At 36.4% G+C, this 14,102-nt stretch overlaps 1 protein-coding gene across 5 annotated transcripts in view; it reads right to left on the bottom strand.

Moving 5' to 3' along the window:
- Positions 1–3,290: 3,290 nt before the first annotated feature.
- The window catches only part of NT5C3A (5'-nucleotidase, cytosolic IIIA), a 51,096-nt gene continuing 40,284 nt past the window's right edge, over positions 3,291–14,102 (bottom strand). For all 5 annotated transcript variants that reach the window (XM_029925407.1, XM_029925421.1, XM_029925437.1 and 2 more), the window contains 8 exons: positions 13,340–13,438; positions 10,699–10,768; positions 9,848–9,894; positions 8,852–8,937; positions 7,355–7,444; positions 5,678–5,840; positions 4,786–4,986; positions 3,291–4,060 (listed from right to left, as the gene is read on the bottom strand). In XM_029925407.1, the coding sequence (XP_029781267.1) occupies positions 3,959–4,060; positions 4,786–4,986; positions 5,678–5,840; positions 7,355–7,444; positions 8,852–8,937; positions 9,848–9,894; positions 10,699–10,768; positions 13,340–13,438 (858 nt within the window). In that variant the 3' untranslated portion in view covers positions 3,291–3,958. The remainder of the gene's footprint in view (positions 4,061–4,785; positions 4,987–5,677; positions 5,841–7,354; positions 7,445–8,851; positions 8,938–9,847; positions 9,895–10,698; positions 10,769–13,339; positions 13,439–14,102) is intronic.

The following is a 14,102-nucleotide window of genomic DNA, read 5'->3' as shown; positions in this document are numbered from 1 at the left end:
CCTGCCTTTACTGAGGTATAATGAACAAATAAAATTGTAAGATACTTAATGTGTATATGATGATTTGATATATGTACATATGTTTACATTGTGAGAGTGTTTCTCCCCCATCTAGCATCTCACATGCGTGTGTGCGTGTGTGTGTGTGTGTGTGTGAGAGAGAGAGAGAGAGAGAGACAGACAGAGAGAAAGAGAGAGAGAGGTAGAGAACATTTAAGTTCTACTCTTAGCAAATTTTAAAGCTATATAATACAGGGTTACCACTATGGTCGCCATGTTATGCATTAAATCCTTAGACCTTATTTATCTGTACCGTTTTACCAAACTCTGTTTCTCCCACCCCCCTGCCCCTGGTAACCACGTTTTAACTCTGCTTCTGTAACTTCAACTTAAATTTTTTTTAAATTCCACATATAAATGATACTGTGTAGTATTCCTCTTTCTAAACCTTTGGCTTCTTCTTGGGCGCTACTGGGGCGCTTCCATTCTTCCTGCTGCTAAGGAGGATGCTCAGTTTTCTGTGACTCTGATGGAGGCTTTAATCTCTGGCACAACCAGCTGCTCAGATGGCCTCACCTCATAATGCTGTTTCCATCTGTGTTATGATTACGGGTTATGGCTCTGTCAGCAAGACTGTGAGTGCTCATTAGGGAGCCAAATATAGGGTAGGGATGCCACACAGCATTTTTCTCAATCATAACTTTATACTCATTTTCTGGGTTGCTGCTTGAGGCAGTTTAGATCGGCTGGAGATTGGGACCACCTAACTTAGGACTTATGTGGATTTTGAACTCTGGGCCCTAAAGATGCAGTAGGTGATTGATGCCCAGTGGGAAAGGAGAGCATCTCAGAGAACATGCCAACAGAGCATGCATGTGACCTGTGTACTTGAAACACCATTTAGGCTGCCTTGCGAGCGTAAGCAATCTGCATTATTCTGTTAAAACCCGGTGAGTTTTGTTGTCTCATGACTTAGGAATTTATAATACCTTTCAAAATTATTACTTAAGAGACAGAAGAAAACCATTTCATTTTGGCAGGAGAGTTGGCCTGAGTACAAGATAGTATGTGTTTATATATAGCACTTCAATGTCTTAGGTTTCTAGGAACAATACTGCTTTCTACAACTCCCAGTGACTTATTGCTAGTTTTTGTTTATTAGTTTCATCAAAATTGTTCATCTCAGCACTCAAAACTGCTTTACCTCCTAAAGTAAAATTCAAAATAAAAAACAAAAAACAAACAAAAACCCTAACAGCTTATGTTAGACTCTTTAGAAAATGTGGTAGTTACCACACCACAAATGTTCACTAGGGCTACAAAATTCAGTTCACGCAGACTGTGCTTAGACTTTTGCAGACAGATAATAGCTAACAATATTGAATACTTGCGCTAAGCTATTCTAAATGCAGGTATAAAATCTAGAGGCATACATAGATGTAGATGAGTACATCTCATTCTCACAAGGATATATATATATATATATATGGAAATACAGCATTACCTTCACTTTACGGATGAGCAAACTGGGGCACAAATTAAATACTCTGTCCTGGTCACACAGCTACTAAGTGATAGAAAAAGGATTCAAATACAGTCTGATTCTATATTGGCTACATTAAACTGCTATGAGGGGAACCTGGGTGGCCTCGTTGGTTAAGACCTGGACTTAAGCTCAGGTCATGATCTTGCAGTTCATGAGTTCTGGCCCCCTGCCCCTGCTCATGCTCTCTTTCTCTCAGAAATAAATAAACATTAAAAAAAAAAAAACTGCTATGAAAACTAAACTTGAACTGATACATAATCAAACAGTAGAATCACGAGGCAGTGACAGGTGATAGGGTCACAGGCATGCAGTGGAAGAGGTGGGAGGGGCTTGGCTTGAGACTCAAGTTATCATGATAGGGTTATAAAAGGCTATAGAGACTGCATGCCCTCAAGGCCTTCATTAGATAGGGACTTCAAAGTTTTAGTGAAGAGTTGAGCCTAGACTAGAACAGAGGTCATAACTTCAGGATTCTTTACATTTAAACCATGCACTATGCTTATTTGTAGAAGCATTATAAACTCCTTTGGAAAACAGTCAATATGGCAAGCTCTAACTGCAATATGGGATAAAAAGCTCTCATTCGATCAGAATGCCCAACGTTTTTCTGTGTGAAAAAGTCCTCCAGGTAATTCTGATCCTCTCATGTCATGTGACGCTAATCTACTTTAAAGCAAGAAGCTTGGTTTCTTCTTCCTCCCTCATTCCCTTCCCTTCCCTCCCCCACTCCCCTTCCCTTCCCTTCCCTCTTTCTTTCCTTTTCTCCTCCCACCCCTTTCTTTCTTTGTTTCAGAATCTTGGTATCAAGGGGCACCTGGGTGGTTCAGTCAGTTAAGCATCTGACTCTTGGTTTTGGCTCAGGTCATGATCTCATGGTGCATGAGTCTGAGCCACGCATCAGGCTCACTGCTGTCAGTGCATGAGCCTGCTTCAGATCTTGTCTCCCTAGCTCTCTGTCCCTCTCCCACTTGCACCCTCCCTCCCTCCCTCTCAAAAATAAACACTAAAAAAAAAAAAAAAAGCTTGGTTTTGAGTTTGATTTTGTAAATACTTAGAGAATGGTCTACTTTTGTTTCATTGTTTATCATAGAAAGGAGAAGCTGTGGTGGAGGGTAAGGATGGACAGCCCCAGGGAAAAGGTTTTCACTGTAAGACTTTGCCTACCTGCCTCATCAAATGGGACTAGAGACTGCCGACCACACTGGGTGTCTGGAACCAGCTGGAACATGCTCTGGATGTATCATACCTCAGATGCTTTACGGAATTAGTGGCTCGGAGACTCTGGAGTGAAATAGAGTCAGGGTCAAGTTTATCACAACGACAAGTTTAAACCTTGCGTGAACCAATTATGGGGCAGCAGAAATTTGGAAGAGGAAGTCTGAGTGCAAAGAGCAATGTCTGTTTAACTCAGCAGTACTCAGTTTCAGTTACCATGAGACCCAGCTACACTTTGTTCCCTGCCTGTGGCTATTTCTGAAAATGTTAGACCTACAACAAAGTACCCTCTTTTACTGATATTTTCAATAAGGGAAAACAATTTTCCCAGTCCCCAGTATTTTGTGAAGGGCTGATTAAATTTTTCCTGTAACTATCTTTTTATCTTTAAACTTATAATCTGTAAATTTAAAAATATCTAATCTGAATAGCTCCTATGACAATGACACTAGGATTCTTCTCTCTCTCATATATATACACACACACACACACACACACACACACACACACACGAGAAAAACACAGCAAGTGCTTAATAAATATTTGTTGAATAAATGAATAATGGTTTTAACAGTACAGTTTAAAAAGGCTTTTCATGTCATGTATGTTATCAGTGCTTCAATATAGAACATTTTGTAATGATTACTGATATGTGGAAACCAATGGTTCTTCAAACGCCAAGTGCCAATATTTTCTGATAAATACTGACTTTCAAAAACAGAATAACCAAATATAATACAATTTCAGGAGATGGTGATATCATCAGTGTAATTCACCCACATGACAAAAACAGCAACACTTAAAATCATGCACATTATTTCACTATTTCATAAAACTTCTTTTTAAACTTACAGACTTTTTTTTTTCCCAGAGTAAAAAGTTTCCTCAAAAACTTCATGATAACATTAAACTACAAAATTCACTCTGGAAATTCATGGAGTTATTTTTCAAATTTTCGCTTTAAGTTTTTTTCTTTTAACTGTTAAAAAACACAGTTGAGGAGTGTATTGAGAGAGGTCAGGAAAAAAGGAGCTTCCAGTTGATAGATTCAATGTCTGAAAATACCTCAGTAATGTAGGGAAAACACTTCAAGAGCAAGAATGTATTATAAATAGAAGTCTTTCACCAAGATGAACAGGTGAACGGTTTCTGCATCAGTTGCACTCACAGGAGAGAGGTCTTCTTGAAGAATGCTGTTTATAGAATCTTCTGTAAGATAGAGTTGGCTACGTCCAGTGATTCATCTTTTACTAGAACAATATCATAAGATTCCATGTACTTTTCTAAAAGCTCATCCACCTAATCAACAACAACAGAAAAATTAGAAGGATATACAGGGAGAAGTAAATTGTTTCAGTGTGAATCTCATTATTATATTCAATCGTTTGGGCCAAAATGAAGTAAATTAAATTTACTTTCATAAAACCTTTGAAATGAAGACTTATGGACATAGCCACATGGTGGCTTTGCTCCCAAAGTCACTTCTCTCTAGTCCAGTGGCTCTCAACTGGGAAGACTGCCCAAGCAACATCTGGCAATGTTGGGGACATTTTTGACTTTCATGACTTGGGCGTGCTACAGGTTCTAGTAAGGAGAGGCCAGAGAAGCCACCCCAATACTGATGGCACACAGATGTACATTCCAATTCCCTTAATCACACCAAAGAAAAGAGATAAAGAGCAGAGGTGCCTGGGTGGCTCAGTCGGTTAAGCGTCCGACTTGGGCTCAGGTCAAGATCTCATGGTCCATGAGTTCGAGCTGTGCGTCAGGCTCTATGCGGACAGCTCAGAGCCTGGAACCTGCTTCAGATTCTGTGTCTCCCTTTCTCTCTGCCCCTCCCTCCCTCATGTTCTGTTTCTGTCTTTCAAATATAAATAAATGTTTAAAAAAATGTAAAAAAAGAGATAAAGAGCAATCAAAATATCTCTAACTCCTTCTGCATGTACCTTTACCAACAATTGCCTATTAAGTCCCATCCTTATTTTTTCTTACAAAAAAATTAAATGACAGACCTGTATACTTACTCTATCATTTAGATATCCAATTTTCAGGATGTTTTCGACATTGGCTACTCCATCTGCCATTCTTATATCTCCTTGGGAATCTCCCAGCAGAATTATGTTGCTGTTATCTTTTAGCCGATTGAAATATTCTGTGTTCTTCAAGGCACCATCATGTTTGTTAAATACATGAATTAGTTCGCCTTTAAATCCTTTGAGCACCCCCTATAAAAACATAAAGCCTTTGAAACAATAGGTTCCAAACTGCAAACTCTGTTCTATTTTCACATTCATGATAGGTAAGAAGGGCTCTGAGAAGTAAATGACTTTCTAGAGACTACTTTAAATGTTAAACACAATGAGTTGAAAATCCAATTTTTACTTTTCATTTGTTTCCTAACCAAAGGTCCTGTTTTATGTACTTCACAATATATTGTCTTGAATTGAAAAATTTGTTCAAATAACATCAATTCTAATTCATTTTTTCCCCACCTATGGATATTAAGTCTTCAGAGTTGCTGCATTAAGTTACATTAACACTTAATTTTAATATTAGTCTATAGCTTGGAAAACAAAAGTTTAAGAAAGGCATATTGTTTATAAAACATGGATACAGATATAACACTGGGAGATGATGAGTCCTAGAGCAGCCCTGTTGACCTGACCTACTTTAATATGCATTTTATATTACAATGCATATATTGCATATATAACTATTAATATATGTTATAATACATGTATTGTAATACATATATAATAATATATTGTTAATACATTACAATATATTGTAATATACAATATATGTTTATATATGTATTAAATATTATACCTTAAAAATAAAACACAGTTGCATTTACATGATTAAAACATATTCAGATTTAAAAAGTAATTATGAAGAATGATTTGCTGTTCTTACATTGTCATCGAAATCCATGAAGTTGGACACTACTGTGACATTTGGGTGGTAAACGCCAGCTTGATAGATCACCTCCTCTAGTATATCACCGATACCAGCCGAAAATATAAACACAGGGATACCGTACTGCTGGAGCTTATCAAAGAAATTCTCATACCCTTCCCTGCAAGATGGTGGTAGGATTATTAGAGAGCAAGATACAGATATATCTCCTTTCACCTAGAAATGAAAAAAGCAAAACATTTCTACCTAATTCCATGGCTCATTTATATTCCCTTTTCAGAATCCTGCCAACACAGGTTATTGATATCTATGACAATTTTAGTACAAGTTTTTCCAAACAGTTAACTCTTTGCCTTCCTTTTAAATAAATTCTAATGATACAAATTACATGACTTCAGACTCTCAGTAAATATGGACAAAGCCTATAGTTCGCAATGTATACCATTTAACAGCAAATAATTAACCACATCTTGAAAACACATACCATGGAAAACCCATTGAGGTCGGGCTTAAACACCTCCTGCTTGCCATCCTGCTCAACTAGTTCCTCTTAGGAAAGCAGAGGGGCAGGGACTGAATGTATTCTCTTTACATGTAACATCTTTCCTACTGAAGGTGACAGCTGTAGGTAACGTTTTTAACTTTTAATCTAAGTTTCTTCCCTTTCTCTCCCTGGGCTATATGCTAAGCTGCCTACAAACAAATGAAATGCTTACTAGCTGTCCTCACACTCTTTCTGACATTTAATGTTTCCTCCTTTGAGTAGATCCCCTTAGGCGCATACCTGGGTGGCTCAGTTGAACATCCTGAGCATCTGACTCTTATTTTCGGTTCAGGTCAATGATCTGTTTGAGGGATGGAGCCTTGCAATGGCTCCACGCTGACAGCGCAGAGCCTGCTTGGAATTCTCTGTCCCTCTCTCTCTGCCCCGGCCCCATTTGACTGCATGTGTACCCTCCCAAAATAAACAAATAACTTTAAAAAAGTAGGTCACCTTGAAATGTAGCGTCATTAAAAAACAAAAAATAACCCCACGACACCATCATATTTACCTAATGAGTCAAAAATTTTTAGAGGTCGTAAACAGTATTGAAAAGAAGTTTAAAAATGTTTCTATCTTACCATTCGTGTATTATGAATATTTTTATCATTTGCTAAATCATATTCACCTTTCCTAGAGAGAGTTTTCAAGGAAATTTGAGAATTCAGAAAGTAGATTCATGTAACTTTATATACAGGGTATGAGCAAAAAATTTTTCAACTTGATTTATAAACTTTATATTTTATGTCTTCCAAAAGAATTTTGCTAAAAAATTCTACAATGGTCCTGCTTTCATAAATTTCTAAGTTAGTCTTGAAAAAAATTTTTTGAAGTTTTTAAAATTTAAGTAATCTCTACATTCAACATGGGGCTTAACTCATGACCACAAGATCAGGGGTCTATATTCTTCCAACTGAGCCAGCCAGGCACCCCAAATCTTAAAATTTTTAATGTTGAGAAAGGAAACATAGATTAGAACTTAAATTTCATAAGGTTCTTATTTGTAATAGGTGGCATATTTTGAATATGTTTTTATAAGTAATATAGTTATAGATTATTTTAATACAAATATACACTTGATTACTATATAAGTCTGTAGACAGTTAACAGCAAAAAACACCCCAGAAACTTACTTGAGCATAACATCAGATTCTGCCACAATTTCTTTAAGTTTAGCTTTTGGTACAGCCTGTTCAACAAGTAAACCATGTGCTTTAGTATACCTGGAGTTCATGACCAAAGAAAAAGAATATCAATTAAAGCAAATCAAAACCATCCTCTTCATTAAAAAGCATTCTTCAGTGACAGATAGTGCAGTATTTCATCCATCATATTTTGGACTTAAATTTTAGAAATTTAAATTCATCACTAACGAGCGTATACCCTATGGTTCTCAAATTTAATATACCATTTTCTTACTGCATTTCCCAGTTTACCCCAAAGTCTTAGTTTAAATGTGTTAATGAGACAATGAAAGGCTACTCCATGTAAACCTTTCCTCAGTCTACGGAGAAGAATGAAATCTGACAGAAAGGCATTTCTCCAATTATGAGAATTAGTGCAAAGCCACTTGTTCCACCTGTTGGTAGTCTAAACTGTTGTAAAATACCTAAGTACGGAAGATGCTCCCTAGTGCACAAGCGAGAAAATCCTTGTTACGACAAGTTGGATAAACAGATACTTTAAAATTACATCAAAGCGCCTATAATCAAAGCATCCCCATAACAGGCCTTCAGAACCTCTCCACCTGACACCCAGAACCACTGTGCAATGTTCCGAGGGGATCCCTCACTCTGGATCAGCTCCCATCAAGTCAGTGAGCTCATTCTGCCAAGGAAGCTAATATCATTGCTAGAAAATTCTTATTACTAGGCAGTCCTTTCTTTCATCAGGCTGAAATCAGTCTTCGTTAAACTTCCACGTCTGCTTCCACGTAAGTCCAACTTTTCAACATTTCATACCATAAACATTGATTAAGTATACAAGGCATTCAGGTTAGGTCATAGGATAACAAAGATAAATAACATCACTCCTGTTCTCTTAAGATTCAAAAACCACTGTTGTTGCTTCTCAAATCACAGCCTTCTCTCTTCAGTGAAATCTTCCCCAAATGGGAATGCTTCAGTTCCTATGATCTTCTTAGTGGACCCCTCTGACACACTCTAAGTTTGTCAACATTTCTCTTAACAGCATTCTCTCAGGATTCAACACAATACTTTCTGTGTGATCAGCTTGGCTGCATTTCCATTAACACAGCCAACATCAAGAGGCCCATTTCTTAGCAACTATGTCACCTGCTGGCTCCAAATGAGTTCAGAGTCCATTTTAATCCCAATTCTTTTCCTTTACACATTCAGCCCACATTTTGTCCATAAAAAAAAGAAATGCTTGTTTTTAACTTAATGTGTATCCTCACTGATTTTCATCTTAAAAAAAAAAAGAAAACACATTCTCGACTGTTGAAGTGATTAGAAAATTAGGTTCATTTGTTGTATTTATTCATAGCTCTAACTCCTTAAATAATTTATAAATCTATTTATATACAGTATAGAGGAAAATAAGCCATTAGTTGTGACTGTAATGTTAATTTATTATATTTTTAACCCTCCCCTTCCCTGATGCCCACTTACCATTCTACCATATAGGGGTACTTCTCATCCATGGTAAGAACAGGATCAATTTCAATAGCATAATATTTTTCCTTTAGTTGCAATAACTAGAAATAAACGAATAACTTAATCATGAAAATAACAAAGTTGTCATCAAATTGCATAGTTTTCTAGAAAGCAAAACAATGTCAGTAAATGTTTTCCATAAACAGATGTTAATGATTAGATCATGAGTACCTAGCTAATGCATACATCAACTGAGGAGATCTTTGTTGATCTTAGTGTACATGTAACAAAATTTACCTGCAAAAAACTACCTTTCTTTTTTTTAAGTGCTTTCAGGTCAAGCAATTCAATGAAACTGACTAATAATCAAACTATTACTACAAAAAAAGCTTTTGGTCTCATATCAAAGTATTAAATTTGATTCACACTTGCAGTCCTATTTTGTTAACACAGACACAGACAGACACACACTCAAGGAAAACAGAGGACTGAGAAAATTTAAAGGAGCAAAACCAGGGCACCTGGGTGGCTCAGTTGGTTAAGCATCTGACTCTTGATTTTGGCTCAGGTCATTATCTCATGGTTTGTGGGGTCAAGTCCCAAGTCAGCGCTAACAGTGAGGAAGCCTGCTTGGGATTCTCTCTCTCCCTCTCCCATTTTCTCTCTTTCAAAATAACTAAATAAACAAAAAATAAATAAAGGAGCAAAACCTACACAAAGTACTTTAGTTTTAATGTACACTTAATATAGGTACATTGGAATATTTTTATAATCAATGAAAAGTTTTCATGTAAATTCTATGGTCTTTGTTAAAAAGTTAATTTTTTCTTTAAAATAATGTTGAGTGTTTATAATCCACACAATAAAACATTTATTCGGTGTTTACTATGTGCCAGGTATGGTGATAAGCACTTTATCTCCATTGTTTGTGTGAATGAACCTGAAGAAATTCTCAGGAAAAATGACTAATGAGAAGTCTTTGAGTAACTCTGGATTACTGTTAGTATTTACCTTTTTCCGACATTCATCTGTAACCAGCTTACTGTTGTCGATGACATCTGAAGAGTGAAAGAAAACTAGCATTAAAAGAAATATTCTGATTGATGCCATCACTACTTCAAATAACTTACTACTTTTAAGTTTAATGCCAAGTCCACTAGCATGGCCATTACAACTTCCAGTCTTGTGCTATAAAAAAGGTGACATTGCTAGAGAATCTAATGGCTTTAAGATCCAAATGTTGGATCTAAAGCTTTTTTCCAACGTTTGAGAGGACTTCATTAAAGATTCTCTGAAGAATTACTGGGCCAAGGGGTATGATTTCTAGTGGTTTTAGTATAAATTATCAAAACGATTTCTCACATTACACATGCAGCTCCAGCAAATCAGAGGACTTGTATCACTGCTGCTTTGTCAGGTTAAGGAGGATTATTTTTAACATTGATGGCCAAGTTTGGAAAACATATAAATTGATATTTATTTAGTCACTCTTTTACTTAATTTATAAATCAATAATGCAAAAATTCAGTAACATTCTTAGAAAACAGTAGTGATAAAAATGCTATTTTAAGAAATATTAGGTTAATCCAAAGTTTAAAATCCATTTAAATATTTCTTGATTAAATAATGAATAGATCACATTTGGAGGAAAATTTCAGAAGTCTTTTTGCAACCAAAACCTTACATGAAAATATAGCTATTTGTATACTGTGGGGGGAAACAAATTCTCAAAATAGAAGAAGAAAAAGGCATTTTCAATGTCCAAAAAGAAAAGAGTACACTGCAGTCAACCTCATAGATAATACAGATAAAGGATCTGAAAACATGAATCACTTTCATGAATTTATGAACGCCACACTTACAATGACATGTTGGGCATCTTTTCCCTTCGTAGGAAAATCTACTCAGTGTCATATCAAAGTCTGTTATTATCTGTAAAAAAGAAGGTGGGGAAAGGCATTAAGAAAAATACAGCCACCAAGGTCAGACAGGTACTGCTCCTAGAGGCATGGGACTGTGCTCGGTCTCTAACGTCCACTACAGATTATTCACTGCATTCTGCTATCCACTGCAGCGCTTGGTCGAGAACAGCAGCAAATGGGGATCCCTGTACTGATTAACCAGGTTTTATTTTATTTACTTTTTAAATAAAAAAGTTTTTATGTCTTTATTTTGAGAGAGAGAGAGACAGAGAACGAGTGGGGTGGGGGCAGAGAGTGAGGGAGACACAGAATGTGAAGCAGGCTCCAGGCTCTGAGCACTAGAACCTGATGTGGGGTGTGAACCAATGGACCGTGAGATCATGACCTGAGCCAAAGTCGTACCTTAACCAATTGAGCCATCCAGGTGCACCAATGATTACCCAGGTTTTATTTGGTGGCAACGCCAGGGCACTGAAGGTACTGCCATGCAGTGAACTCGTGGGAATTACCTTAACTACACAGTGATCGCTTCAGTGCTCTAGCACTGTCACCAAATAAAATTTTGATTAATTGGTAGGCAAATCTGCAGTTGCAGGTAATTGCGCTACTATTCTTGATAGAGATAAAATGTTGCACAATTTCAAACCACTTAGTCAATGTATAAAAACGCAGTGGAAGCAATTAAATTATATGAAGCTCTCAAAAAGAAGGACATCTTATAATACTACAACATGAATGAACCTTCAGTTGGACATTATATTAAGTGAAAAAAGCCTTTTACAGAAGTACAAATACTGCATGATTCCACTTATGTGAGGTATTTAAATTTGTCAAACTCATAGAAGTGGAAAACAGCATGGTGGCTGTCAATGGCTGGCGGGGTGGGAGAGGGAAGAAATGAGGAGTTGCTGTCCTGTGGGTACAGAGCTTTAGGAATGCAGGATGAGGAAATCTGAGAGATCTGCTGTACAACAATATGCAGAGAGTTAACAATATGGAACTGAACACTTAAACATTTATTGAGAACAGATTTCATATGATGTGTTTTTTACCATAATAAAAAGCATATACTATTTGTGCAAAATAAGTAAGTAAATAAACATATGATATGAAGTTCTTAGTTATTGATACTATTACATTTTTGATTTAACTTGCTATATAGTTACGCCCTACCAATGAATGAATGATACTGATACATGGTGATAGTTTACCAGCTCTTGAAACTTAGAAGACTGGGTAAAATATTTTTCCAGAAGTGTTTTAAGAAGGGAAAACTTTTGGAGGGAGCGCCTGGATGGCTTTCGGTTGAGCATCCTACTCTTGACTTTGGCTCAGGTTGTGATATGGTTTGTGAGATCAAGCACCACATTGGGCTCTGCACTGACAGCATAGAGCCTGTTTGGAATTCTCTCTCTCCCTCTCTCTCTCTGCCTCTACTCTGCACACCCACCCCCTCTCAAAATAAGTAAATAAATAAAAATTTTTTTAAAAAGGGAATAATTTTTACTTAATATACAGATTATTGATTTATTCTGCATTTAAGACATTCCTTTTAAAAAAGATTTAAAGGGGTGCCTGGGGTCGCTCAGTCAGTTAAATGTCCAACATCAGCTCAGGTCATGATCTGTGGTTCGTGAGTTCGTGTTTCCCTCCCTCTCTGCCCCTCCCCCACTCACACTCACTCTCTCTCTCAAAAATAAACATTAAAAATATCTTTTTATAAATTAAAAATAATTTTTTAAATGTTTTTTTATTTATTTTTGAGAGATAAAGAGAGACAGCACGAGCAGGGGAAGGTCAGAGAGAGAGGGAGACAAAGAATCCGAAGCAGGCTCCAGGCTCTGAGCTAGCTCTCAGCAGTTCAGGGCTTGAACCCATGAACCATGAGACCATGACCTGAGCCGAAGCTGGAAGCCAGATGCTTAACCAACTGAGCCACCCAGGCACCCCTAAAAATATCTTTTTAAAGAATTAAAGAAAAAATCATTTATTCTCTAATAAAGTTATATCTTAATTTGAACTTGATTTGAAATTTGAGTATTATTCTTAAAATGGTTTAAAACTGAAGTGCCTGGGTGGCTCAGTCAGTTAGACATCTGACGTCTGATATTGGCTCAGGTCGTGGTCTCAAGGTTGGTGAGATAAGGCCATGCATCAGGCTATGCACTGACAGGGCTGAGCCTCCTGAACCTCTCTTTCTGCCTCTTACTCACTCAAAATCAATACACATTAAAATAACTGTTTAGGGGCACCTGGGTGGCTCAGTTCGTTGAGTGTCTGACTTTGGCTCAGGTCATGATCTTGCGGTTCATGAGTTCAAGCCCCACATCGGGCTCGCTGCTGTCAGCTTATAAACACAGAGCCGACTTTCAGATCCTATCTCCCTCTCTCTGCCCCCCTCCTGCTTGTGCTCTCTCTAAAACTAAATAAATATTTTTTAAAAATGGTTTAATAATTATGAATAGCATTAATTAGCTTAGAACTTAGTATTACTCAGATTTTAGCAAAACATGAGATGAATGAGTGTGTCTGAACATTAAAAATAAGGCTTAATAATAAAGACTTCTTGATAATTATTCACCTGAAGTTTGGCAGCTCCTCCCTTAATAAGACCACAGATAATTTCTTCTACTTTTGCTGGGTTCTTGATTCGAACTGAACTTTTCTGGAATTCTGGCATCTAAAAAATAAAAAGAAGTTAACTGACTATTTTTAACTTCCCTTTTCCCAGGTTCTTTTGATACCAAGCAGAAGCTTACACTATTTTAAGATATAAAAATGGTGAGGCACTATTAAAAAAAAGAAAACCATCATATCAAATTATTGTTTATACACACAAAAATTTTTGAAGCACATCCACAGTTTTCATCTGGAAGATTAAGACAAAATGATGTTTATAACATATTATTAGAAAGTGTAATTCTTTTCATTATAAAAGTCATGCATGGTTATCACAGAAATAACAGAAAAAAATATAAAAAAGAAAAATACTGTTTGGAATCCTATGACCTGAAGATAAGCAAGTGAACATTTAAGTATATTTTCCATGCTTTCCATTTCTATGATTACAAACATGCATGTATCTCATTCTCATATATTTCTGTATCTGGTTTTTTAAAATTCATATTTTATAAACAGCTACACAAATGTTTTTAAGAGAATTCATTAATCAAAATAAAATCCCAGAATGGAATAGAGACTCTCTGAAGTTTGTGACAGTTTTCTTATAAGATCTTTCTGCTTAAGATTTAGCTTATATTTACATTAAAAGATCTTAGCAGAAAGGTAACAAATGTTAAAGTATTATTCTCAAGTGTACCCTAGTGTAGGTACTAAAATATATT

Source organism: Suricata suricatta, chromosome 2 (genome assembly GCF_006229205.1).
Source record: "Suricata suricatta isolate VVHF042 chromosome 2, meerkat_22Aug2017_6uvM2_HiC, whole genome shotgun sequence".
NCBI classification, from domain to species: domain Eukaryota; kingdom Metazoa; phylum Chordata; class Mammalia; order Carnivora; family Herpestidae; genus Suricata; species Suricata suricatta.
This window is presented reverse-complemented; position numbering and strand designations above follow the sequence as displayed.